Source organism: Lonchura striata, unplaced genomic scaffold (genome assembly GCF_046129695.1).
Source record: "Lonchura striata isolate bLonStr1 unplaced genomic scaffold, bLonStr1.mat Scaffold_232, whole genome shotgun sequence".
NCBI classification, from domain to species: domain Eukaryota; kingdom Metazoa; phylum Chordata; class Aves; order Passeriformes; family Estrildidae; genus Lonchura; species Lonchura striata.
This window is the reverse complement of record NW_027461141.1, coordinates 44,442-69,828: the sequence shown is the minus strand read 5'-3', so window position 1 is coordinate 69,828 and position 25,387 is coordinate 44,442. Positions and strand designations below refer to the sequence as shown.

Genomic DNA, 25,387 nt, shown 5'->3' with positions numbered 1-25,387 from the left:
AAAAGTGTAATTTTTCACAAATCAATTGTTTGGCCCAAAACATGTGAAGTATCATGGTTCTTTGTTCTACAGCAGACCAAAAAAAGATTTTGTGTGAAGGGCATTGTAGAAACAGTACATTAATTACAAGACCATCTCATCTATTTGCAAAAGCTCTTTTACAATGGCTTTGTTTGGATAGTAACATATTTAACCATTCTTCCATTATGTATCTAGATATGAGAAAACTTTGCAGTCCAGACTATGTTTTTGAGTTTATTAGGAAATTCCCCCAAATTCTGCAGCCAACATTCACAATTCTTCTGTGAAAACATGTTTCGTGCCTTCCTGCTGCCTCTTTTCCTACTGTTTAGTTTTTTGCAGCTGCTTAACCGAAAAGTTATTCTCCTGGAAAACATATTCAAGGAATTTGTTTGCAAATCACTCTTAGTGTGCTTGATTTTTTAAAATTGTGCATTCTTTTTCCATTGTGTCCCATAAACTTTTCCCCAGCATTTGTAAGATCTTAAATTTGTATTCTCAAAGCTATTTCACATGCTGCTTTCCATTGACATCTTATTTATGTTGCTTGACACAAACATCGAGGCTGCAGGTGGCAAGAATAAAACCAGGGACCAATACATGATTGGAGAAGGTTGCATGGCAGCTGGTCATAGGTGGATGAGGGAAATGCATTTTGTTCCCTGCACCAGGGCACAGACCAGACACATGAGGGACTATATAGGCCTTTATGTCTGTCAGAATACTAATTAAAGAGCTGCTGCTGTGAATTTATCCATCTCCAAAACCATACAGCATTGCAATGCATGCTTAGAGCTGTAGTGATACAACCAGGGTCCTCTAGAGAATCAAAATCCAGCATTCCTGGATTCAGCCTCATTGGGAGACACTCAAGTCTATGGAAATAATTCCCATTTCCATCACTGCTTTCTCTCTTGAGAGGTCTGTGCACTACAGTGCAAGGCACCCTGCACTCCATCAGTCACAATGAGACCACTTTGAAGGGTCAAGAGCTTTGCCTGTACTATAGAGCACCTGCCAGCAGGATGATGCTAGTTATTAGGCCCTTTGCAAAAACGCAACAGCATTTAAAATTACGTTTCTCTGGATGGTGTTACCAATTGTCATGGTTCCTGGGGGATTCAAAATGTCAAAGCAAGAACTGACAGCTTCATACCCCTACTTGAGCACTGGGCAGGAACAATGCACTACTTCTCCCCATACCCAGCCTGCTGGTCTGCAGGACTCTGGACTTGCTGCAAACAACCGTCCTGCTCCAGGACGGAAGGGTCTGTCCCCAACTAGGAAAGCGAATCTTGAGGTCAGCTCAGCCCTCCTGAGATTTCTTTGCCAGGGAAGGGAAATCTGCCAAGTTGTGCTTACTTGAGTGAGCAATACCAGCCCCACTGGGAAACGTTGCAAGGCAATATAATGCCTCCATTGAGAGGAAGAGGGCGATCCAATCTAGTTTGGGTGTTAGTGCTGCTAACAGCCCGAAAACTAGGTGCCTGCATTAACCTCATTTAGCCAGATGCTGGCTTATGGGAGAGGGCTGCACACAGCATCTTGCAGCTGCGTGAAACTGCTCTGAGCAAGCGTGGTTTGTACGCGAGGGACAAACTCCTCTGCGCTCAGATCCCGCTTCCAGCAGCAGGTGCTGTCGGCTCTGCAGGGATACTCCTGGTTAGGGAAAAACGACTGGATCGGGGCGGGGGCCTCCCTGAGCCTCGTTCCCTAGAGGGTCCTAGGCTGGGGCGGTCGTGTTCCTCGGGGAAATGGAATGGGTCTGTGTGTGTGAATGAATAGATTGAGGAGGATGGATGGAAGGGGGAAAATTGTGGAGAGAAGGGAAGAATGGGCAGGAGGAATAAGGATGAAGAGAGGGGAAAGGATGTAAAGAGAGGGAGGGAGATGGAGGCGATATGGAGGGACGAAAGAAAGCGGGAGAGGGGATGTAGAAGGGGCTGAAATGGACCACATAGATCGCATATCAAATGCGTTGTGGTACAGACGGCGGCCGCATAGGGACAAAAATCCTAAACTACGTTCTCGTACGGACGGCGGCCGTACAGGGACAGAAAGTATCAAAATCGTTATGGTACGGACGGCGGCCGTACAGGGACAGAAAGTATCAAATGCGTTGTGGTACGGACGGCGGCCGTATATGGACAAAAATCCTAAACTGCGTTCTCGTACGGACGGCGGCCGTACAGGGACAGAAAGTATCAAATGCGTTGTGGTACGGACGGCGGCCGTATAGGAACAAAAAGTCTAAACTGCGTTCTCGTACGGGAGGCGGCCGTACAGCGACAAAAAGTATCAAATTCGTTATGGTACGGACGGCGGCCGTACAGGGGCAGAAAGTATCAAAATAGTTATGGTACGGACGGCGTCTGGAGAGGGACAGAAAGACACAAAGCGTTTTGTTACGGACGTCGGCCGGAGAGGGACAGGAAGCCGCTCGCGCCGCCGCCATCCCCGGCGCCGCGGAGCCGCCTCCAGCCCTCCCCTCACTCACAGACACCGCCCCGCTCGCCGCTCGCTCCCTCCCCTCGCCCCTCCCGCCCCGTCTCGGCGGGTTTTGCAGGGCGCTGGCTGGGGGGCTGCAGTACCCCTTTCTGTCCACAAGGCGGCAGCACTGCCGCACGCCACCGCCGGGGGCCGCCGCTCGCCTCGGGGCCGCGGGCGGGGCCGGCGGCAAAAAAGAACGGGCGCCGTCCCCTGCGGAACGTCCTCGGTAGCAAATGCCCCGAAACATCTCGCGCGGAAAAGAACGCCAACAAAAAAAAAAAAAACCCTGCCTCTAACCCAACAAGAACCAAAAGAAAAAACCTTTTCTTTTAAACTGCATTTCAATGTATTTTATTTTTGTATTTTTCATATTTATATTCACATTCGGATTTATAATTCGGATTTAAAGGCCGGCAGGGGAGGGAAGAGGGACGGGGCACAGAGGAGGGAGAGAGGGGGAATGGAACGGAGTAGCGGGGCAGGGACAGGATAGGAAGGAGCCGGGTTTGGGGGGGACACGGAAACGGGGGAAAGAGAGGTAACTGAACACGGGCAGGAGGATGGAGCGGTAGAGAGAGGGACAGGAGGGGATCCTCCCGGCGCCCCGGCTCCGCCCCGGCTCAGCCCCGCCCTGCCCGGGATGCTGCGCTCGGCAGAGCTCGGCTCCGTTCGGCTGGACTCGGCTCCTCGGCCAGCTTCGGCTACTTTCGGCCACGCTCGGCTATTTCCGGCCGCATTCGCCTCGATTCGCCTCTTCGGCAAAGCTCGGCTCGCCTCGGCTGAACTCGGCAAAGCTCGGCTCCGCTCGCCTCCTCGGGCCCTTTCGGCTGCTTTCGGCCACGCTCGGCTATTCTCGCCCGTACCCGCCTCCATTCGCCCATTCCCACAGCTCGGCTCCCTCCGGCTCACACATTTCCTCAGGGCACCTCATTCCACTGCACACAAATTGCAGCCCCTAAAAGGCTTGCGGCTTTTTAAAAACACACACACTTGCTCCTTTAGGACAAGAATAGTTACATCTAAAAGCAATTCCCTCATTTTGCATCTCCTTTTTATTTAACCCCCCCAAAATCCCATACATATCACAAGGAATGTGCAGTTCTGGTTCCCCCACCCTCCATACCCTATTTGTACAAAGGACCTGGGCGCAGCACACACTCGGGATTCAACTGAATAAAGCCCGGCTTCAATAATCAGAACAAATGACGTTTGTTTACAAATTAGGTGCAGTTTTGTACGGTGCTGCGTACCCTTGGAGCTGAGTCGAGGAAAAAGAACTGGAACCTAAGTTTTAGCAGCCAAGTCATTTGTAACTTGTGCCACAAAGTAAAACAAGCATAACTACAGTATTATCTGCTGAAGTTCTCCACTGTGGATTTCGGGTACAGCAGCACGTGCTTTACTCCCAGCAAAAGCTGCTCAGGTGGGGGGAGCCGGGAAGCCAAGTCTCTCCACTTTGTCTGAACACCATCTTCCAGGAAGGTACTGCTTCCTCTCTCCCAGGCTCCCTTCAGCAAAGTGGCAAATACAGAATCCGGTGCCACAGGAGGCTCTTGGCTTACCTCCTTGTGGTTTTCAAACTGTTTAAAGCCAAACAAAAAGCATAAGAGAAAAACAGTGATGAGTATGAAACAAAAATCTCTTCAGCCACCTTTGTTTTGAGATGAGCTCTGAACTGAAGCTCTGGGAGCACAGGCGTGCAGTCCTGCTAGAACAGAGCTGCCCAGCAGTGTCCCCAGGGGCATCTGGAGTGTTCACACTGCTGAGCTGAGAAAAACTCAACAAACCCAGCCATGGGGCCTGTGATCCTCCACCCACCCGGGGGAACTCCGGGTGCTGTAAACAGAGGCCACAGCGCACACCAGGCTTTGCTGTGCCTGCTGAGGAGTCTCTGTATGAGTCCTGAGCCCTGGCATCGCCTCCCAAACACCACAGAGACCTCTTGTGCCATCAGAGAAAAGCCCTGGAGCAAACGTGTGTCCCCAGCACGACCAACAAGAGATGCAGAATTACCTCCTCAATAAAAACGCTGTTTCTGATGGAAATGTAACCTCTGTCGACTACGAGGATTTTACAGGAATACTGGCTCAAGAATTCAGTGACTTCAGGGATTCCATACCACAGGCTCCTGGGACTGCTTGGGCATCCAGAGTCTATAGTATCAGTTAAACTGGTAGAGCTGAGGATACTTAGCAGCTTTCAGGGACTCGGGACCTTTGTCACAGAGCTGGAACGTCACGCAGGGAGCAAGGGGTTCTCTCGGAGAGTGCAGGAGGCCAGTGAAAACAGCACCAAGGTCCTCCACGACGTCTGCTCCTAGAAAAGCCAAATAAATTAAACTATTGACATGAGCACGGACACTGGGGCAACCTTCCTTACTTTGGGCCTTGCCAGCAGCCCACAGAGCCTCATGCAGAAAAGAACTGAACGAGATCAAAAAGTGTTCCTAGTGACCTAGACACGTGCTTCTGGCCGCTGAGGTACCTGAAAAACCCTCCAGACATCATCAGCTCTTGCTGAAGCAAATAATCCACCTTCACTGTGTTGTGCCAAAAACACGCCCGGCCCTTAACAGGGAGAGACCCTGCCAGGCACCGCCTCAGAGAAGACCCTGGCTGTACTGGGGGGGCACACCCAGCCAACATGTACAAATTAAACAGAATTTTCTGTCAGAACTGGGACTTTCAGTACCCCCCAGGTGCTACTCGACTGCCACATACACACAGAGGGCTTCGTGAGGTGCTCTGGGGTTGGCCAGTCCTGCTCCAAGCCCTGCTGATGCCCCTGTGATTTTAACGCTGTCCTCAAGGAGGTGGTAGAACCTCACAGTATTTGCCCCTGGAGCTTAATTTCTGAAGTTTTCTTTGGGAAACGCATCCATTTCCTACTTAAGAATGCAGTCCCCTCTCCCTGATCTCGGGAAGAGCTGCCTACAGGCACGGGAACCACCTTCCTCTCCTGATCGCCACGCTCTGCCCTTAAAACGCTGTGTTACTGAGGCCAACTACTTCCAGGCCAAGACTGTCCATGCAGGCACAGTGTCCCTTCTCTTTAGGGTCAGGGAAAAAGGGCAGAAGCACCTACATAGCTACAATGCCCCTCTTGAGCACAAAGCACCGTGAATCTGCACCTCCTTCTGCTTGCAGGGAAGATAATAAAATGTCTCAACGTAAAAGATTATAAATGGTAAAAAGTTATAACAAGAGGGTAGAAATGATGCCACTTTCACTCCACTGCTAGAAATGACACATAAAACATAAAAAAAACCCTGTACCTGTTCTGTTTTCAGACTGAAGCAACAGCATATTCCTGGCTTCTAATGCAGCAGGGACAACAGCACTGAAAGGAAATGTTTGGATAATCACATCTTCATTTAAAAGGAACCCGATTTCTTCATCTAAGCCATCACTGCTCTCCATCAGAACAGCCAGCATATCCACGACATCTAATAAGTGACGGAAAAAATGTAAGCAGAGGATCCAGACTAACTGGGAAAACAACAGAGGTAGAATGCAACATTCCAAGAACACAAGGTATCTTTTTAGTTCCCAAAATAAAAAAAATAAAATAAAAAAAAAAAAAACAAACAAGACAAACAAAAAACTCCCCGCCCCCCCCCAAAAAAAAAAAAAACCAAACAAAAAACCCAAAGACACATTTGCCAGACAATACAATGTTAGGGGCAGCACAAAAATCACAGCTGTTCTTCACTCTGCCTTTCAAAGCTGCTGTCCAGCACAGGTTGCCCACAGAAGCTGTGCCTGCCCCCGGATCCCTGGAAGTGTCCAAGGCCAGGCTGGACAGGGCTTAGAGCACCCTGGGATGGTGGAAGGTGTCCCTGCCCATGGCAGGGTGTGGAACGGGACGAGCTTTAAAAAAAGGTGCCTTCCCATCCAAGCCCTTCTGGGATTCCTTGATTCTGTGAACAGCTCCGGGCAGAAGGACTGAATGTCCATTGTCGTTCGAAAATGCTGCTGCAAGAGCACAAAGAGAGATTTCAAATACTGTTAAAGTGGCACAACCACATCAAAAATTACATTTGGGGGTAAAGTGGCAACTCTGCAATTCCAACTTCTGATACCAAGGACACATGGAGAGCTGAATCCTGGAGATCCTTACATAACAGGATTTCTAGTGTTATCCATCCCCAGTTTGCTGCTTAGGTTTAGAAAAGGTAGTCAGTCCCAAGTCGTGGAATTCTGTTCTTAAGGGGTTACCACATACCATCAATGTGAGAGACGGGGATGCTGATGTTATCAGAGTCCAGTAGCAACCGGGAGCACGCTGCCTTCCTGAATCAGGTCTGCTGCCTTGTCCGTGTAGGGGTAGGGGTAGGGCTTTGTCCTCAGCTTCAGCAGGACCTGTCAGCAAAGGTGGAGAGAAAAGTAAGTTAACCGGCTCCCAAGTGTGGGGGAACCATGTGCTGCTAAGGAAGACCACGTGCTGAAAGTGGTTGGAAGCCGGGCGGGTTTTAGGAGGACAAGTTCCATACTGCTGCGGGATTCTGTCTACAGTTCCTGCTCTACAAACCAAATACATCAAACGACAAAAATAAACAAACAAAAAAACCACCCACATTAAATTAACAACAACAACATAATTATTCCTACCTCAATAAATCCATAATGCCTCGAACCATTTCAAGGAGGGCGGCAGGAGGGGCGGGCAGAGCCAGGGCCCCGCTCCGCCGCCCCGGCGGCATTTTCCGGCACGCGGCCGCTCCCGGCGTCTGGAGAGGGGCGCGGGGCCGGGAAGGGGGCGCAGCCCTGCTCCGATGCCGCTCGGCCGCGGCCCGGGAGCGCTGCGACCGCGCTCCCGCCGCCCGCCGGCACCGGCCCCGCTGGGCCGCCCTCGCCACCGCCCTCCTCGCCGCCTTCAGCCCTCCCCTCACTCACAGACACCGCCCCGCTCGCCGCTCGCTCCCGCCGCTCGCCCCTCCCGCCCCGTCTCGGTGGTTTGGCCGGGCGCTGGCTGGGGGGCTGCAGTACCACCCTCTGTCCACAAGGCGGCAGCACTTGTCAAGCGAGTCCGCGACAAGATGGCGGCCCGTGGGGACCTTGATAGTGACAGGCGTTTTTGCCGATGCCTGTCGGCTCCCGCCAAAAACCCACACGCTCGCGGTGCTGCTGACCCCGCAGTCCGTGTGCACGGCACCGGAACTGCCGCGAAAAATCCCGTCACGGGGCGCCGGCGGTGCGGGCAATTCAGGCAGTGTAAAAAACAGACATGAGTCCTCGAATTTCAATGTCCTCGTTTTCGCGCCCTCTTGACAAGGTCAAGCGAGTCCGCGCCAAGCCACTCCCAAGATGGCGGCCGCGGGCGGCGGGCTGCAGTACCGCCTCTGCCCACAAGGAGGCAGCACTGCGCCGTCGGCAGCGAATGACCCAACGCATCCGCGCGGAAAAGAACGGAACAAAAAACCTGCCTCTGACCCGGCAGGAACCGAAAGAAAAAACCTTTCCTCTTAAACTGCATTTCAATAGAGTTTATTTTTATATTTTTCAGATTTATATTCACATTCGGATTTGTAATGGATACTGATGTAAAATTGTATTTTTATAAATTTTTACATTTATTCCTATTCTTTTTTATTACATTTATATTTTTATACATACCTTGATACATTGCTTACATATTTCTATAGTTATATTTTTATTTCTAAAAGGCTTATATTGTTTAAAATAAACCTCTGCCTCTATAAAGTAAAAATCTTAAAAAAAAAAAACCCTTTCTTTTATACTGTGTTTAAATTCATCTCTATTTTTGGCATTTATATTCAAATGTACATTTTAAATGTAGATTGATGTATGGTGTTATTTATAGTCTATCTCTTCCCAATACTTATTTTTATTTCTATTTTATATTTTTATATATACACCTGCATACATTGATTATATATTTCCATATTTAGAATGACATCCAAATAAAATGTATATTCATATTTTTTCCATTAAAACCCTGCCTATAACCAAATAAAAACAAAAAAAAGCCCTTTCTTTAAACGATACTTGAATATTTATATATTTTTTCATCATTATAGTCACATTTGAATTTCTACTTTACATTGATGTATTTATAAATATAAATTATACATATATAAGGTAGCAAGATAGATAATTATTTAATTTCTATTTCTTACATACTGCTAATACTTATATTTACTTACCTTTGAATTTTTATATAGATCTTAACGTATTTAAGATATATTTCTATACATAGATTTCTAATTTTATTTATATTTATAATTTTTATAATAAAACCCCTACCTACTACCAAATAGAAAATAAAAATCCCCTTTATTTTAAACTATATTTAAATATTTCTATATTTCTATTTTTGATTTTTACAAGTACTTATCTATTCTATCACAATAAATTGAGGTACTATATTTCGATATATAATATTTACGACGTAATGTGTTATAATAAGACATATACAGTAAAATATGCATTATGTACTGTGTTGATTCCTATTATTTTGTAATATTTATATATCCACATGTATTAATTATACATTTCTATATGGATATTTATATTTATAATCTATATTTATGTGTATATAAACATAGAAAATACTCTATATCAAACACTATAATAGCTAATAGTAATGGATAACATTATTTATGTTACATGTTTTATTTATATGTTTTCTGTTTATATTTCAAATTGAAGTTTTATATTCCTATTTTCATGTTTATGCATTTGTTTTGTTTCATTAGAGTTACAGTTAAAACTTTGCAGTTATAATCCAATTCCTAAAAATAAAATGCCAAAACAAACAGCATCAAATTCCCACCAATACCATCCAAAAAATTCAGAAAGGCCCCACCAGCCAACCAACTACCAGCAAAAAAACCCGCACTACACTCCTTTCACTAGCAGTTCTTATCACATCACAAAAATGAAACAAACATTTTAAAATAAGACCTATAGAAACCCACACAGCAAATCACAAAAAACACTAAAAAGAAAAAAAAGAAAGCCAACTAACTTACCATGCTCCAAACCATACAAGAGACCCTGAACATTTCTAAAAAAATAACCAAAACTCTACCACTACACTAACTCATAAAGAGAACCCAATGCTCTATAAACAAAGGAACAAAAGAATCACCACCCAAATAAAATAAATACCTAAAGAGATCCACCAGGGAAATACCCATGTTCCCAAAAATAAAACTAATAAAAAACAACAACCAAATACATCAAACTACAAAAAAATATATATTAACAACAAAATAATTATTCCTAACTCAATAAACAAAAATTGCCTCAAACCATCAAAACACAAACACCACCTAGAAATAAACACGTCGCCAAAAGATAAATGTAACCATAAACAATAACTCCCAAATTCTCAGCAACTATAAAACATACACAGCAATCAAATACGCCAAATGATTAAAACCCCTATAATATAATAAACAAGAATACAATCATCAATATTGAAAAAAACGGCAATAATTAACTACAGGACACCTACCTCAAGCCCACCAAAACAAACACTACGCACTCGCGTAGTAACATTGCCAGGATGGGACCCTGAAATACAAAATTTTTAGGCTTCATCACAGAGTCCAGCAATACTTCCAGAGGGCTCATAAGCGCAGGAAACCCAGTCCATCAGCCAGATGGTGACAGAGGTATGTGCACTCTGAGATGGATCCCTAAAGCACAAAAACAAGAAAGGATGCTTACAGTTGCACCAAAAACTGAAACCTGAGCAAGAACAACTGCTTCTGTCCTTTGCTCACCTAGCACAATGGGCCTTGACTGCTGCTATCTGCCTGGACCTCCTAAAAATAAAGGCAAAGAACACTGCTGTAACATGGTCACCATTGAGGCTTCCCCTGCAAATGTAAACAGTGACTGACCTGCTCATGGCAACACCCTCACCCAGGACTGGGGCTCTCTGCCACAGATTTGAACTGTCTGCATCTGAAAGGAAGTTAGGACTAGTGTCAAATGGCTGCAGGACAACTTAACAGCACCAAACATGTTATGTCAATCTCCCCATACAATCTAGAGCCCAACTACACCCCGCATTACCAATTTCAAGCCCCCAGGACTTGTGCTATTACAGGCTATGCAGCAGGGCAGAGCAGCTGTGGGACAAATATGTGCAGACACCCGTGACACAGGACAGGACCTGACAAACCAGGGGACAGGACAGGGAGAGAGAGCTTTCAATGAGAAGAATGTCTGCAAGGACCGAGAGACCCAAACACCACAGAATGCACCAGAGACAAGTGACAAGACACACACTGGAACTGCTCTGCCCTGTGTATCTCAGCACTGAGATCAAAACAGACACTTTCCCTTTAGGTGGCCTAAGGGGATGATTCTTGGACATCCCCATCTCCAAAACTAACTCAAAAACCCCTCCTGGGGAGTCCCAACCTGGCACCTCTCTTCCATCCCCTCTGTGGGTTGTAGCCCTTGACTTATCTTGAACATATCTGGGGATGCAAATCCCCATCGGGTGCAGAAGGAGGCCACTACTCCCACCTCCAGGCTGTGGCCCCGACTTATCTTTAAAATGACTGGCAACATGAATCCATGTTGGCCCTGAAATGAGTCGGCCTCAGAATGCCCCATGATTGCCGGTTATCCTCTTAGTGAGCTACAATAAAGAACACAAAAATCAATGCATGATTCTAGTGTTATGCAGGCCAAATCCCAGCGAGTCAGCTACTTGACATCTCCTAAGTATACCTAGGTCCTCAAGGCTCCAGCTTCATTCCGAGTCTGAGGCTATAGCTGTTATGACTAGCACCTTGTTTAGAGAGAGCCAAAGTTACAAGGTATTTCTGTGAGTGCAGTAGATGAGCTGGGGTGGTGCAAGATACATGAATGCCTCTGCTACGCCTGTGAAAAACCTTGGGGGGTCCTCAAATAGACACCATTTATCACCCTGCTGCCTTCAAACCACCCCCCATAACTCTTAACAAGACACCTACTTACCCTCTAGTCATAATCCTCAACTTTACTCATCTGAAGCCTCAATCTCAAACATGATCTTCAACACAGAGCAGATCCCTCTTGTAACATGATGAAGCTGCTGAAAAAATCTGAAGTGTCACACTTGACACAGCCTGGAGATACAGGAAGCTGTGCTCCTAGTAAAAAAAACAAACAAACAAACAAAAAAAAAAAACATAAAAAAGCACCTTATCACCCCTGAACACACAACCCAAAATCATGAATTTAAATACTCCCTGTGTCCAATTCTGTATTCCTCACAGTAGGTTCAAAGCCCCTGTTACTTCAGGTGCCCAAAAGCACCTGCTGAAAACAAGCTGAAATTAGCTGAAAGATCCTCTTCACTGAAATGAGAGGAAACCTCTTACCCCAGTGGTTCCCAAAGAGGGAATGAAGCCCCTTAGCAAAACCTGGGGTTAATATACCCCTGTATTCTTTGAAGAACACAATTCTATATTCTTTAAAACCCCTGTTACTTCACATGCCCAAAAACACTTGCTAAAAACAAGCTGAAATAAGCTGAAAGACCCACTTCACTGAAATGAGAGGAGACTTCTTACCCCAGTAGCTCCCAAAGAGGGGATGAAGCCCCTTAGCAAAACCTGAGGTTAATATACCCCTGATTGGGCCCACCTCTCGTTCCCACAATATCCAGGAAAAGGGAGACGACAAATCCCACAAGGTATAAAAGCCCTCAGAGGAGCTTCAGATGTTTGAGGGGAGTAAAGGGCTTGATTTTCAGGGAAATAATAATGATTTTTTTTTTTTTTTTTTTTTTTTTTTTTTTTTTTTTTTTTTTTTTTTTTTGCTTCAGCTGCTTTAAGCAAAAGGGCAGAAAACCTGTAAGAAATAAAACTTTGTGTTTAGGCAGCATAGCTAGGTAAGTTGGATAACTTGTTGCTAACTTATATAATTATTCCTTAATGATTAGTAAGTAGTACTCCACATGTGATTAAGTAGGGTGGAGAACAATAATGACATGAATGGTCCAAGTCTCCTTGGTATCTCTAATTAGGGCTATCTATATTATAAATAAAAATAAGAAAATTAATAGACTCCTGGGCAGCATTAGGGTTAAGTACAGGCCTGGCTTGCCCTTGTCTGAGATATTTATTCCCAGGGCACACATAGAAGTGCCCTAAAATGTAGTGTTAATCCCTTAAAATGCTGAAAAAGACAGAGCTTCCATCAGGTGAACCCCTTAAAAAGAGGAAATTAGGCAGTTGCCTCCACTTAAACTGATACAATGGCAAATAAATCGCTCCTGTCCTTTAATTTAAACCCCTAAAATATTGGGAAAAGAGGGATGTTGCTCACTTTAAATCTCTCCAGTGATGAAACAAAGTAGGGACAGCTGGCTTCCCCCTCAATTTAAGCCTTAGGACAACAAAAAAAGGGGCAATGACCCTTAATTCAAACCCATAAGAAAGCACTGCCAAGGTTGTCCACTTCTATTTAAAGTGGAAAATAATGAAAAATTATTTAGGGTGTCAATTAACACTCCTAGCAGCATAAAAGAGGCAGGAATTCTTTCAATTGAGACCATTAAAATTGCAAGAGGAGGGGATTCTCTCACAATTTAAGCACAAGAAATAATGGAAAAGGAAGCTTTTTCCCTCAATGTAAACCCCTTTTCCCCTAATAACCCCTCTGTTTTCTGGAGGTGCTGCGGAAGGACCGAGGACTCTAGGGAGGAATTGACACAATGAAAGTGGAAATTGGAAAGCTCTCCCCTGGAACCCCACACTCTGCCCTGCCGGTTCAGGTGCTGCCCCTCGGTAAGGGGGCTTTTCCCTCGGCATTTTCTTAAAAGGATGCTCTGTGAACAGACGCGTCCGGCTGCTCCCCAGGCCCTGGTGGATGGTCCTGGGCTCCTAGAAGGACAGTAGGGATAGCTTCATTAACGCCTCTGGAGCAACAGCTCCCCGCGCAGGTGGGCCCGGGTGTGGCGGGTTTGGTGTTGGTTAATTACTAAAACACTCACTTCTTGCTGGGAGATAGGAAAAAAAGTAAAGTAGATTTAAAACTTTAAACAGGTATAAAGAAAATTTTATTAAAAGGAACTAGAAGAAAAAAAATAGTAAGAACTAAAACAAACTTTTCAGAACACTTCTCTTACCCCACAACTTTTTCTTTCCCACTGATAATATAAAGAAACTAAAGGTAAGATTTGTAGTCAGTTTATTACTTTTTAAATAGTTTTTTTTCAGTTTACTTAGGGAGAGAAGGCTGTGTTGTTAAGGAGGAAAAAAAGAGTTTTCTTGTGGTGCCTAATTTCGTTACGAATAACAGTTGTTTGGGGAATTCTGCTATAGTGAAGTTTTTTTAATTTTTACAAGCTTTCCCACAGCTTCTTGATGGGCTATGTTTACTTATGGGGGATTGTTTTAAAGATGAGCTGTTTAAAGGCAAAAGTTTTTATCACCTATCTCTAAAATTATTTTTATCTCTAGTAACAAATCTTTTTCTTTTTGGAGAAGCACAGGACTACTTTTCATCCTTTTTCTGTTTAAACTTCTTATGGGATTACAGTTATTTTAACACTTATCTTAGCATGGAGGCTTTTGTTTGATATTAATTCGAACACTTTCATCTTCTTATAGCTTCATGTGTTATATGGGAGAAGTCTTTTTTTATAACTCATAAGAGGATTTTAGCGCTAAAAGCAAGGCATCTCCTCCTCCCTCCCATTTGGGACTTAACTTCTTTATTGACTTTAAAATGTTATTCTTTTGCATGCTTGCATTTTGTTTTTTCCTCTTACTCGAGGGCTCCGCAGCGTCCCCCGCCTTCCCGCCCGGCAGCTGCTGGGGCCCAGCCGGAGCCGACGGGGGCCGGCGGGCGGCACGGGGAGGGGAGAAGGGGCCCGGCCCGCAGCAGGACCGCCCGGACCGGCCTGGCTGAGACGGGGGGCCGGGGCCCGCCACCTCCGCACCGACCAGAAAGAAAGAGAGAGCTCCCCGGTTTTTTCGTCTTTAACGTGCGTGTTCCACTGAGGCGCGTCCAGCTGCGCAGGGGTTCAACAAGCTTGTAGCATCCCATGAACTCTCCCGCTTCAGTCAATTCCCAAGTCCTCGGCCCTGGCAACGGCAGTAACTACTCACCATACTCACCTCCTGGGGAGAAAAACAGTCTCCCATTCGGGCTTCCGCGCCGCAACTTCGCCTCTAACTTCCCCTGCTTTCTCCTTTCCCTGTCCTCTCACTGGATTGGTATCCTTGGTGGCCACCCCTCTTTCCCTGGAGACCAAACCCCTCTGCCCAACCCTTAGCTCCGCCCGCCACCCCTTCCCCTTCTCCAGCTGTCTCCTCTACGTGGTCAGTCTCTTATTTTACCTCGCTTTTCTTGCCTTTATCGCTGAGCCAGCTGCAGTGAGTGTTGAGTGAGGGTCTGATTGCGTTGCCTGAAGGTTATCTCAACTTGCTTTTCCACAGGAGAGGGTTGTGGGGGACAGATTTTAGGCAGCAGCAGCCACTACTCCAACACCCGCACCTTTACAAGCTGTCAGTTACACAAAAAACTTTGTATCACTTCCCTGAATTTCCTTCCCGGGTAACCCTCTAAAAGGTCACACGGGGAACTGCTACACCGTGGAGTGGAGGATGAGGTGAAGAAAGCTGCTGTGGGGAGTTCCCTCCCCTACAAAGCCCTAGGTCTACCCTCTAAACAGTGGTGTGCTAGACTTTACTTTCCAAGGAAATTAATCGTATGTCCTCTCTCTGTGCCCGTGGCCAAAACTGGGATTCTGCCCCCAAAACTGCGGACAGTGACCTATTCCTGAGAGACCGCAGCTGCCGACACCAAGAACTCTTGATGCCCTTGGAGTGCCGCACGCCTCCTGCGAACAGACAATGCACAGGGAGGGTATGTTTGGTTTCACAGGGAAAAGGTGCAGCACACGTGCCCAGGGGCCTGTGACCCCGAGTGGCCTTCTGCCTCCTCCAAGTCCGAATAGCACAGGATTTTTCCCAGAGCAAAGCTGCCCGCACCGTCCCCTGGACCGCAGCTCCCGGCGTGTGGTGAAGCGCACCCTTGCTCGCTCTGTTCCTCCGTCGGGACCGCGCCTGCACCGCGCAACGGGGCGGCTCCGGACAGACCGTGCCACTCGCTCCCGCCCGGCGCCATCCCCGGGAAAGTCCCGCTGCCCGCTCCCGCACAGCACTGCCGCCTGCACCGCTCCATCCGTCGGCAGCCCCCGCCACTCGGTGCTTCTGCCGCAGACCCCGCCAGCCCGGCCGCCCCCCACAGGCACCGTCGCCCTCCTCGGGTCTTCCCCTGGACTGGCCACGCAGTCGCCCGTTCACCGCTCACCTTCAAGTAGCGGTAGCAGCGTGAGGCAGCGCGCAGCCACGGAAAGCGCCACCGCAGGTTTCTTACCTGGAGTTCTGGTCAGCAGCTGGCACCGGCGACGTCTCAAAACCGCCAAGTGTGCGCTGCATTCTCAGCGGCGGTGCCCTGCGGCTGGTGACAGCCGCCAGCCGCACGTGCGGCGTCTCCCCGGCCCCCGCGTGCGCTCATTCCGAGCCTCTGAGCCCGCGCGGTGTTTTAGGGTTCACTGGTGCCCCATGGGTTTCTCGGGCGCGGCACTGAATATTAACCGTACACGAGCATCTGCCTCTGGTCTCTGCTATCAAAGCTGGTTGAACGGATCACTTCCATGCAGCAATATAATCAATAGGTAAACTTTCAAGGCTTACTAAATTTCTCAGTAACCTTCATAAATTACTTGTCGTTCTAAAGGGAGAGGCTAACGGTATGGAGTGTGTGGCAGGAGCAAGTGTGCACTTATTCTGTGTCACAGTATTAGAACACAACAGGGACAGCATTAAAACGCTATTTCCACTGTGACTCCACTGAAAGCTTCTTCAGTTTCTTCAAGTTTTTGCACTCCAAGCAAACACCACATTCAACTATCTGATTGTAAACATTGCCATTCCAAGGAAACCACTATGAAATCTATCAATAAATGAAGTTCCCATTTAAGGCTTTTACAAGACAGCTGCTGCAGTTGTCCCACCTTTTGGAAAACTTACATATTAAAATTTAAAACATCAAAAGAAATCTGGAAAAAACATATACCACTGCAAAACAACTTTAAAGAAATAAGTCAAGAAGGAATTTAGTATATACTTTGTTCCATATATACAAATAAAGAACTGTGATTCTTAAATACTTAAAGAATTTTAAAAAAGAGAACTATTTCCAATAAACAAAGACATCTCTGAGAATCCATCTTTTAACAGAAAGTGCTTAAATTATATTCTTAAAACAATGCTGTGAGCAGCATAGTAACAGGCTGACAAGCATCTTGCTGCCTTTTTTTTAATATGTAAAAAACTCACCAAAAAAAAACCTTCTTACATTATCAGAAAAGGAGTAGACGAAAAGATAAAGTCATCAGCCCAGGATTTTCCAATTACTATATGCTGCAGGGTATAGAAATATTCAAACAACTACCTTGCCCCACCTCCCCAGATCTCTCAAAAATGTCTCAGTTCTTTGGATTAAATGATGACCAACTGAATTGATTTTGTCGTCTTGGCAACACCAAATCCAATGTCAGATCTCTTTGTTCTTTTTCTGAATCCACCAGCTGATAACCAAGAATGTTTATAGCACCTTTGCAAACTTCCTGTATTTTCTTAACTTTCTGAAAGGAAAGAACATTTCTCCAGGCCTGTGAAACACTAACTGCATCTCGAGATGTTATTTTGAAGGCCTCTTTTTTTTTCCCCGGTCCCTGTCCATGTGTGATATTATAGATCCAGCTTTTGAGCCTGGGAGTCAAACTAAGATCCGCAAATTTATACATTTCTGAGATTTCTGATAACGGATCTCTTACAAGATCTTCAAAACGGACCATTAAATAGCGATCTTTCAGGAAATTAGGTGGTTTTAGAGTAGCTGTTTCATAAATCTGAACATGACTTCTACAAACCTCTTGCATTACTTTGTATTTACTATCTTCCACTTTAGTGCCATTGGTACTCAAGACAATTCCATTGTCACGGGCTAATGCTTTGACTGATTGCTCCCGTGACTTAACGACTGCCCTGGGGTCACGGACCAGGTGAATAATTTTGAGATTCAGGGACGGGTCAGTGAGGAGGGGGTACAGGACCTTCAAGTCAAAGAATCTAACTTCCTTGATGACAACATGGCTGTAAGTTTTACAGGCTTCCTCCACCTTGCTGAATGGATACCGTCCACAAAGAGTCTTGCATGCTAATTCACTGGTTATGTCAGTACGTTGAAAAGAGTCACATGCAGGAGCTGAACAAAGAGCCCGACTGGCTGCCCACTGGAAAAGATCGGATAAGTTTCTTTTCCAAGGCATGTAAGCATCAAACACAGACATGTCACACAGAAAGACCGACCTGACTAAGTCCCGCACTGCCATGTGTAAGACTTTGGCACTGTTCTGGTACATTGTAACCCACACGTGCCATGCAGGTTCCATCAGGTAGAAGACACTGGGGTGTTGGCTGAAAAGTTGACCGACAAAAGAAGATCCTGACCGCCAAGAGGACAGAATAAGTATGTGGACTTGTGATGGTTTCTCCTCAGACTGAGGCATGAAGCTACTGTACCGGGCATACATGAAGAGTAAGAATCCAGTTTGAACCGTAACAAAAATTATAACAATTGTGCTAGGAATCCGAATCCTTGCCATTCTGACCAAGGAAGGGTGATGAAAAAAAGCTGAAAAAGAGAAGGGAAATACTAGTGAACCATTGCTCCTCTGGCACAATAACAATACAACTTAGACAATACAAATTCTTGCATTAGTTAAAACCTTTCTTCAAATGTGAATGTACATATGTGGCATTAAGTGCTTCCTTAATCAGTTGCACTTGGGGTCGATCACTGCAGGTGACAGCTGTTGGGAAAAGAAAAGGAAGTAATGTGTGACAGTAAGATCAGTGCAGCAATAAGCAAATAAATAAATGTTCAATGTTAAAGAAAACCTTGGGCTGATGCAGCTCAACCCTTGGAAAAAAGGCAAACCAAAACTACAAAATACACAAGGCCCTCAACTTGAATACTGGTAAACATTGCCCTAAAAAAAGAAGAAAAAAAAAATTCTGACTTGCTCATCTGTATTACTGTTTCAATTTAACATTACAAGGATTTCTATCCCCTAAAAGGAGTGGATGCGAACATTGGTAGCCGTGGGTGCTGAAATAAAAATCATCTTATCTAATGCACGTGCTGTACCCTGCAGTGGCCATAGGGTGCTATACCAATTGGTGCTTGTCCACAACCCTCTATTTTCCAAACTGCAGAAGGTAGAAGATGCATGAAAACTCACAACCTGAAGCCACACCTGGCCACAGATGATAAAATGAAAAAGCTGCTGACACGTATCTTTGGTCTGGAGTGTATACACCCCCAAGACTGAATACTCTGAGTTTGCATTCAAGAATTACCGGTTTGGGAGTTAGATTTGTCTGCATATAACTCCTAGAAAATCTTAGGCATGTCAACCCCAAGTGGATTTCTGCTTTACTTTGCAGTCAAAGTTCAAGATACATGCACTCCCCGCAGCTTTTTACTAGAGGTTTTTGGCACCTACCCTTTTGTGCTCACTCATGCAGATTCAACTTGTAAGCAGACAGTAAATGTTAGCAGGCAAGGTTTTAGGAAAGTAAGACTCCTCCTGTACGCAGATCATCTCAGAAGTTCTACATATATGTATTTGTTATCTAGCTGCATTTACAATTTGCAATTACAATTTTTTTCTTGTTACAGTGAAAGACACATTTTTCAATACACTCTGAACTCTTGAAAGAAAATAATGCAGACTAGTAAACAGATACATATTAATTTGACAGAATAAATTAAATTGAAAAAATTATCACCCATTACAAAACTTTTATGTACACTGCATATTAAAAATGTGAAACTCTGCTTCAAAATTCCGTAGCAGCAAAAGTATACAGGATTTCAACAATTTCAATAATTACATTTATTTAAAGTAAGTAATGGAAGAAAAACCTTCCAAGGACTGTTAAAGGCAAAAATTAGGATACAGCCAATGGCTTAGCAATTTCCTAAACCGTGTATAGCCCATGGTATATGCCTGTATTGCAGTGACACGATGCGAGAAACAAGGCTTAATGTATTACTTAACTTCCTCCTCAGCAGTCCACTACTTGCTTCTCTCAGGCACAAGAGCAGATAGATAAATCCATAGTTTAATTCAGCTTGGGCATTGTTCATAGATAAAATCTGCCGTGTTCAAATACTGAATTTTTGCATATTATATCTCCAGAAGCATCTATAATTTTCTCTGTGCTGTGAGGATCACCAGCAATCCAGCAGCCTGCACTGATACTTCACCAAATAGAGGGGATGAAAGCATCTAAGCTGAATCTAAGAATCTAAGTGAAGGTACAGTTACATTTGCTAATTGCAAGATTTTTCTGGAAACAGACTCTATGCCTGAAAGTCAGCCAGACACAACTATCTCGGATCTTTTTCTTGAATGCAAAAAGTGAGTCATTATCTACACTAAGACTGCGTTCTGCTGCTCCCTGCAGTCTCACTTATTATGTAGCTTTCAGATACTCAATTACGCTTTTTAAAGAATTAATGTGTTTCTACTCTAGCTACTCAGACCTGTTGCTCCACTCTAATCATGCGGCAGAGCTGCAAGACTAACTGCAATTTTCATGTTATTAGCAGAGTGTGAGAGATAGAGGAATAAAAGCCAAAACCTGTTTTTTACATTCACTTTTGCCTTGACTCTCTCAGACCTCTCCTTGCTCCGGTTCCCACATAAGCAGTGTTGCAGACAATACTAAAAAGTCATCCAGGAAGTGAGCACAGCAGAGCTATCACACGGTTTTTTCCCCTGCTGTGGTAACATGTGCCTTTACGGCTCTTTTTACCCTGCATTCAGTTACTAGTCCCAGTCATGAAGCACCTCTTTGACAAGAAATGGAGGGATGGCTTCAGGTCACATTCAGCAATTACATGCCACCTGCAAGTAAATAACTCTTTCGATTGCCTCCTCTTAATGTATATAGTTCTTTGATTACATTACTGTAGAGGATTTTTTCCAGTTTTCTCCATCTAAAGGAAAAGAGAATGTTAAGGATATTTTTCTCTGTATTTCTGGAACTAGACCTGATCTTAATTTCTTATTTCACACGCATTCACCAAACTGTTGCTCTCAGCAGCATCACTTGTTCTAACTTAATGGCACAATACTGTGCCAATGAAAAAAACACATAACATGAGTATTAGTCCACAATATGCATCTGAACTAATCGGACTCAAGCCCTACAAATAACACAAAATGACTATAGCTGAAGTATTTCCCTACACTTCAATATGATAGAAACTGCAAGAAAAAAAATGCAATACCAAAGTAAAGCACTAAGTAGACACCAGTTTTCTACATTTAAGATTAATTTTCTGCCTTTTGGAAAAGTTGGAGTGTTTCTAAGGAATGTACACACATGTAGACACCACCAAAGAAAAAGCATAATTACACAACAAAATGCAGCATCTGTAAAAGTATTCTCTTATGTGCCTTCCAGTGCATAAGGCCAAATATACCACCTTCTCTGCAAACAGTGCCCTTTATTTTTGCACTTCGCTTGCTGGCCATGTGTAATTTTATTTTCACGTAAACAACCATTTACCATTTGCAATTGCATTCTGCAGTTAAGGTGATTTTAAGCCCAGGTTAAACTTGCACTCCCTTAAAGTACAATTTTTTTAACTCAACAAGCTCTTCTGTGATTTTTGATGAACTTTAGCTGAAGCAGAAAGCAGTTGTTGAAAAGCCCATAAAATAACCTTCTCAAAGAGTTGCTGCAGATCTATATATGTACACACATATTTATAAATCTACAACTATCTCCAATGATTACACTATATCATTGCCTTAGTTGTGGACTTGGTATTGTTGGATTAACAATTGGACTTCATGATCTTAAAGGTCTTTTCTACAATTCCAAATGTGAGGAACAGAACCTTGCAATACAGGCTACTTCTGATCCTCTAGCTATTCCATTGCAGGAATCGCCAGATGGTGCTGTTAAGCAAGCTTGCTCTTTCAGCACACAAGTGCAATATGCCAAAACTGCACACTGAAGCTGCACACTGAAACACTAGTCTGTGACTTGCTTTGCATTGCCTCTTTCTGCTAGTGCCCTCCTCCAACAACATCAGCTCAGTGGCACCACCTGCCCACCCCAAGCTCCCCTCCAGAAAGCAAAATTGGTGTTTGTTACACCTCCTTTTATCCTGCTTTATTCCACGTAAGTGCTTCCTCGTAGCTGCACCTGCCTGACTATAGCATGCCCACCAACTGCAAACACGGGGTGGGGGGGAAAGGAGAAGCAGCAGAGGGGCCAGATGTTTTAGCATTACTGCCACTTCAGCTGCCATCTCAGTGACAAAATCAGACTGACTCCAAGTGGCAAGGGAGCTACAAGAAGCAGAAAAACAGGCTGTAACAGGCCTCAAGTTGCAGCAGACAGCACTCCTACACCTCTCACATCTCTCAGCTGAGACTCACAAAGTACGGCAACACTCAGTGGCATCACAATATATGCTTCTGTAAATAATGAATACTCCTTGGTGTAAATTATTTTACTAACAGTTACACTGTTATTCCTTTTCTGTGGTAGTAGTAGTACTTCTTTGGTGATACCATTTCTTCAAGGAGAGCTGCAGTAAAGAGAATAATCAGAAGTCTCTCAAATTCTTGTGTACAATCATCTCTTCACAGGGCAATGAAAATTTTCCAAATGTGATCTGAAAAACATTAGCTTATATGGTTTAGTTGCCAGTCCCAAACAGAATCAAGCTCTGTTCCTGGGCTTCCCTGCTAACTGCTACTAATGGAAACAAGATTCTAGACTAGATGAACCCTGGCACAGTTCCACAATAACTATTCTTATGTATTGTCCAAAGGAAATTAATTATACAAACTGGCCAATAGAGCAATCATTTCCTTCATGACTTAAACTGTCTCTGATAGACTGCTGAGCTGCAGGGCCACTAGTATCTGCTTGCTAGATACATTACAGAAAGCTATCTAGTTTACCAAGCAGGGTAAAAATACAGTCAGTGGTAATATTGATTCCAAAAGCTCTCATTTCTAAGATGAGCACTTTTTAGATCCAGAAAGGCAGAAAACAAAGAAAGAAATATCCACTGGATGATCATTTAGCTCTTTCTTCCAGGGACTTTTATTTGTTTGTCACATAAGTCATGTAATGTTGGAATCGAGTAATCAGATCTTTTCAGGTCAGCTCTGAAAGGAGTACAGTTTCTTAGTAACTTCTTTTCAGCACAGAAGTCAACCTGAAGAGACTTAGTAAAGTAGCAAAAACAAACTTTATAGCTAAAAAAAGACCCTATTATTGAACTGCTACTGCTATTTTTTTTTTTCTGGGATATTAAAAAGACTGTAGAAAGACAGAAAGAGTGCCTCATATTAGAGGCTGTCAAGAAACACGCTCGCTCTCTGAGCTTTGGACAAAAGGCTGGGATGAAATACTCCCTTAGAACAAATAAGTCTGGGTCTTTTGTGGGAAGACTAAAAAACCAGCCTGGATTAAAGCAAAAATGTTTGAGTGAAGAATTACAAATACCTGCTCCCCTACAATGACTTCTGAGCAACTGAATCTTAGCTGTCTTTGTCAAAGTCTTCCCTGGCCATTTTCTGTCTGAGGAAGTTTCCAGCATACTTTCATTTTAAACAGTTTGTGCAGCATTTTTAAAGTCAAAGAACTTACAGATTACACAGAAATTGCTTCAAATAATGTACTCAGCTGTGGGTCCCTTCCAGCTCAGAATGTTCCATGATTCTGTTGATTTCCCAGATTGATTTCTTCCACTGAAAAATTAATACCTAATGCTGGATTATGTGCACAACCTTTTGTTACCCAAAAATGATTCTCCTGTATGCTGACCTTTCAGAGCAATCATACGAGATTAATGTAATTATCTCTTATGTACTTAAAATTCACCAAATGCAGCGGTACTGACTGTAAAAAGAATGATAAAGGTAAATGTCTTCATGCATTTTTATAGAATTAATAGGAAAATATTTATTCATGGCATGTTAAATAGAGCAAAGATGACCTGAAGATCACAGCAAAGATCATCTAGTTTTCCTCATCAAATTTACTCACTGCATTCTTCACCTATAAGACATTGCACCAATGCAATCGCCACCAAAATGGCTTCTGTGAACTAACGTTAGAAACATAGTTTGCTACTCAAAAAAGTAAAATGCTGGAACATGACAAAGCTGGTCAAAGAATAACACACACCAGTATCACTAGTAATTTTTGCAGCAAGTCACCCCACTGACAAAACATCACTTTCCAGTATTCTTCTGCAGTTAGAAATCACGCATCTTCATAAGGCAAAAGCTTACTGTGTCAACAATATACAGACTGGCATTTGAATGGGTAAAGAAAAAGCTTTTTGGAGGGTGTGTTCTAGAATCACTGGTAGTCCTAAAAGTTAAAAATCTTTCCAGTACTAAATTAGTGAAACTCATAAGCCTAATTTTTTTTTAATAGAATAATGAAACTGCAAGTAAAATAATAAAATACAGTAAATGTACTTTAGTAATTCTGAATTATAACATCATATTAGAATTTCAGGTGATACTGTTAATTCAACTTTTGGAAATAATACTTCTTTTTAGAATCTAGTGGTAAACGAGAGTTGAAAAATTGTTTCCAGGAAATCATCACAGTTAAAGACTTTATAATACAATGAAACATACCATACATTTAGTTATATGATCATTAAAGTTCTTTTTCTAAAAGGTACAGTTTCCTTTGGGAGATTTAAAAATATTTTTGGAGTTAGATAAAGTTGTCCAACCTAAGCAAATGGCAGTGTCAAAGCATAGCCCTTTTATACCTATTTCTCTATGCACTGCAGCTGAAGATCACAAAGTGCTTTCAGCTGGTGTTCAAGTGCTTTTACTGGTGTTCAAGAAATGAGGTCTGCTTAGTTGCAGCTTTTGTTACGAATTTTTACCACGGCAAAACTGGCGTGACAAAGAGACACCCGCAGTGACTGAATGCTATTCACTTACTTGAGACTCTGCACTGGCTCAATAGCGTCCTCAAATTCAAGCAGTCCGAGGACGATTGGGCAGAGGTGCGCTCTGTGTGCCTCACTTGAAGCAACTGTTGCAACTAAGAAATACTGACAAATGCTTCCGATCTGCATGTCACTTTCACCTAGAAAGAGGCAGGATACAACAGAAAAATGGTAAGGGTTCTCTAAACTCTTTCATCTAACTCCAACAAACGAAACCACCTTAACCTGAATCAGCCACGTTACCCAGGGAAAAGGAAGAAAAGGGAGGGAAAAAAAAAAAAAGGGGGGGGGGGGTAGGGCAGAGGAAAGGAGAGAGAGGGGGAAAAAAAACCCCTAACCCTCAAAAAAACCCACCTAAAATAACCAGGCTGATTTTCGACAGCTTTCTGTCGCACTCTGTCGGTGCGACATCGGCTCCGCCGCAACTGGTATTAGCGCTGGTCCGCCGCCACAAGCAGGGGCGTGTGTAACCCGATCAAAAACATCTCCTTTAATGAACCGTTGTTTGAGACCGGAAAAAAAAGGCCTGACCGGGACTTCCAATCCTTTGGAATAATCGCACCCCCACCCATATCAGCTGCCCGTACCTTGTCGCCGCCTCTCGCCACCGCCGTGGCTCGGAGCTGCCAACAAGAGACAATGAATCGCTTTCAGACGTGGCCGCCGAGGCGTCGGGGCAGCGGGAGGAGCCCGAGAAGAAGCCGATCCGCCCCGCTCCCGAAGCATCCCCGGGCAAAGGCGCAGGCCGGAGAGGCGGTCCGCTGGCCTGCCCCGCCCAGCACGAGTGGGCCGGCGCGGCGGGGCAG

At 44.3% G+C, this 25,387-nt stretch overlaps 1 protein-coding gene across 2 annotated transcripts; it reads right to left on the bottom strand.

The window, feature by feature from the left end:
* Positions 1-2,846: 2,846 nt before the first annotated feature.
* On the bottom strand, positions 2,847-25,364 carry LOC110468745 (carbohydrate sulfotransferase 5). 2 transcript variants are annotated; one of them, XM_077790694.1, is made up of 13 exons: positions 25,169-25,364; positions 24,574-24,721; positions 15,870-18,194; positions 14,606-14,993; positions 11,475-11,629; positions 10,385-11,133; positions 10,265-10,306; positions 9,994-10,052; positions 6,736-6,872; positions 6,228-6,485; positions 5,786-5,956; positions 4,525-4,827; positions 2,847-4,091 (listed from the first exon to the last, which is right to left on the bottom strand). In XM_077790694.1, the coding sequence occupies exon 3, from the start codon at positions 18,163-18,165 to the stop codon at positions 16,984-16,986; it is 1,182 nt and encodes a 393-aa protein (XP_077646820.1). In that variant the 5' UTR covers positions 18,166-18,194; positions 24,574-24,721; positions 25,169-25,364; the 3' UTR covers positions 2,847-4,091; positions 4,525-4,827; positions 5,786-5,956; positions 6,228-6,485; positions 6,736-6,872; positions 9,994-10,052; positions 10,265-10,306; positions 10,385-11,133; positions 11,475-11,629; positions 14,606-14,993; positions 15,870-16,983. The 2 variants fall into 2 exon arrangements, 1 of the variants encoding a protein (XP_077646820.1); XR_013341971.1 differs by lacking the exons at positions 9,994-10,052; positions 10,265-10,306; positions 10,385-11,133; ... (3 more) ...; positions 24,574-24,721; positions 25,169-25,364 and adding an exon at positions 7,122-7,327 and having other exon boundaries at positions 6,228-6,872.
* Positions 25,365-25,387: the final 23 nt, after the last annotated feature.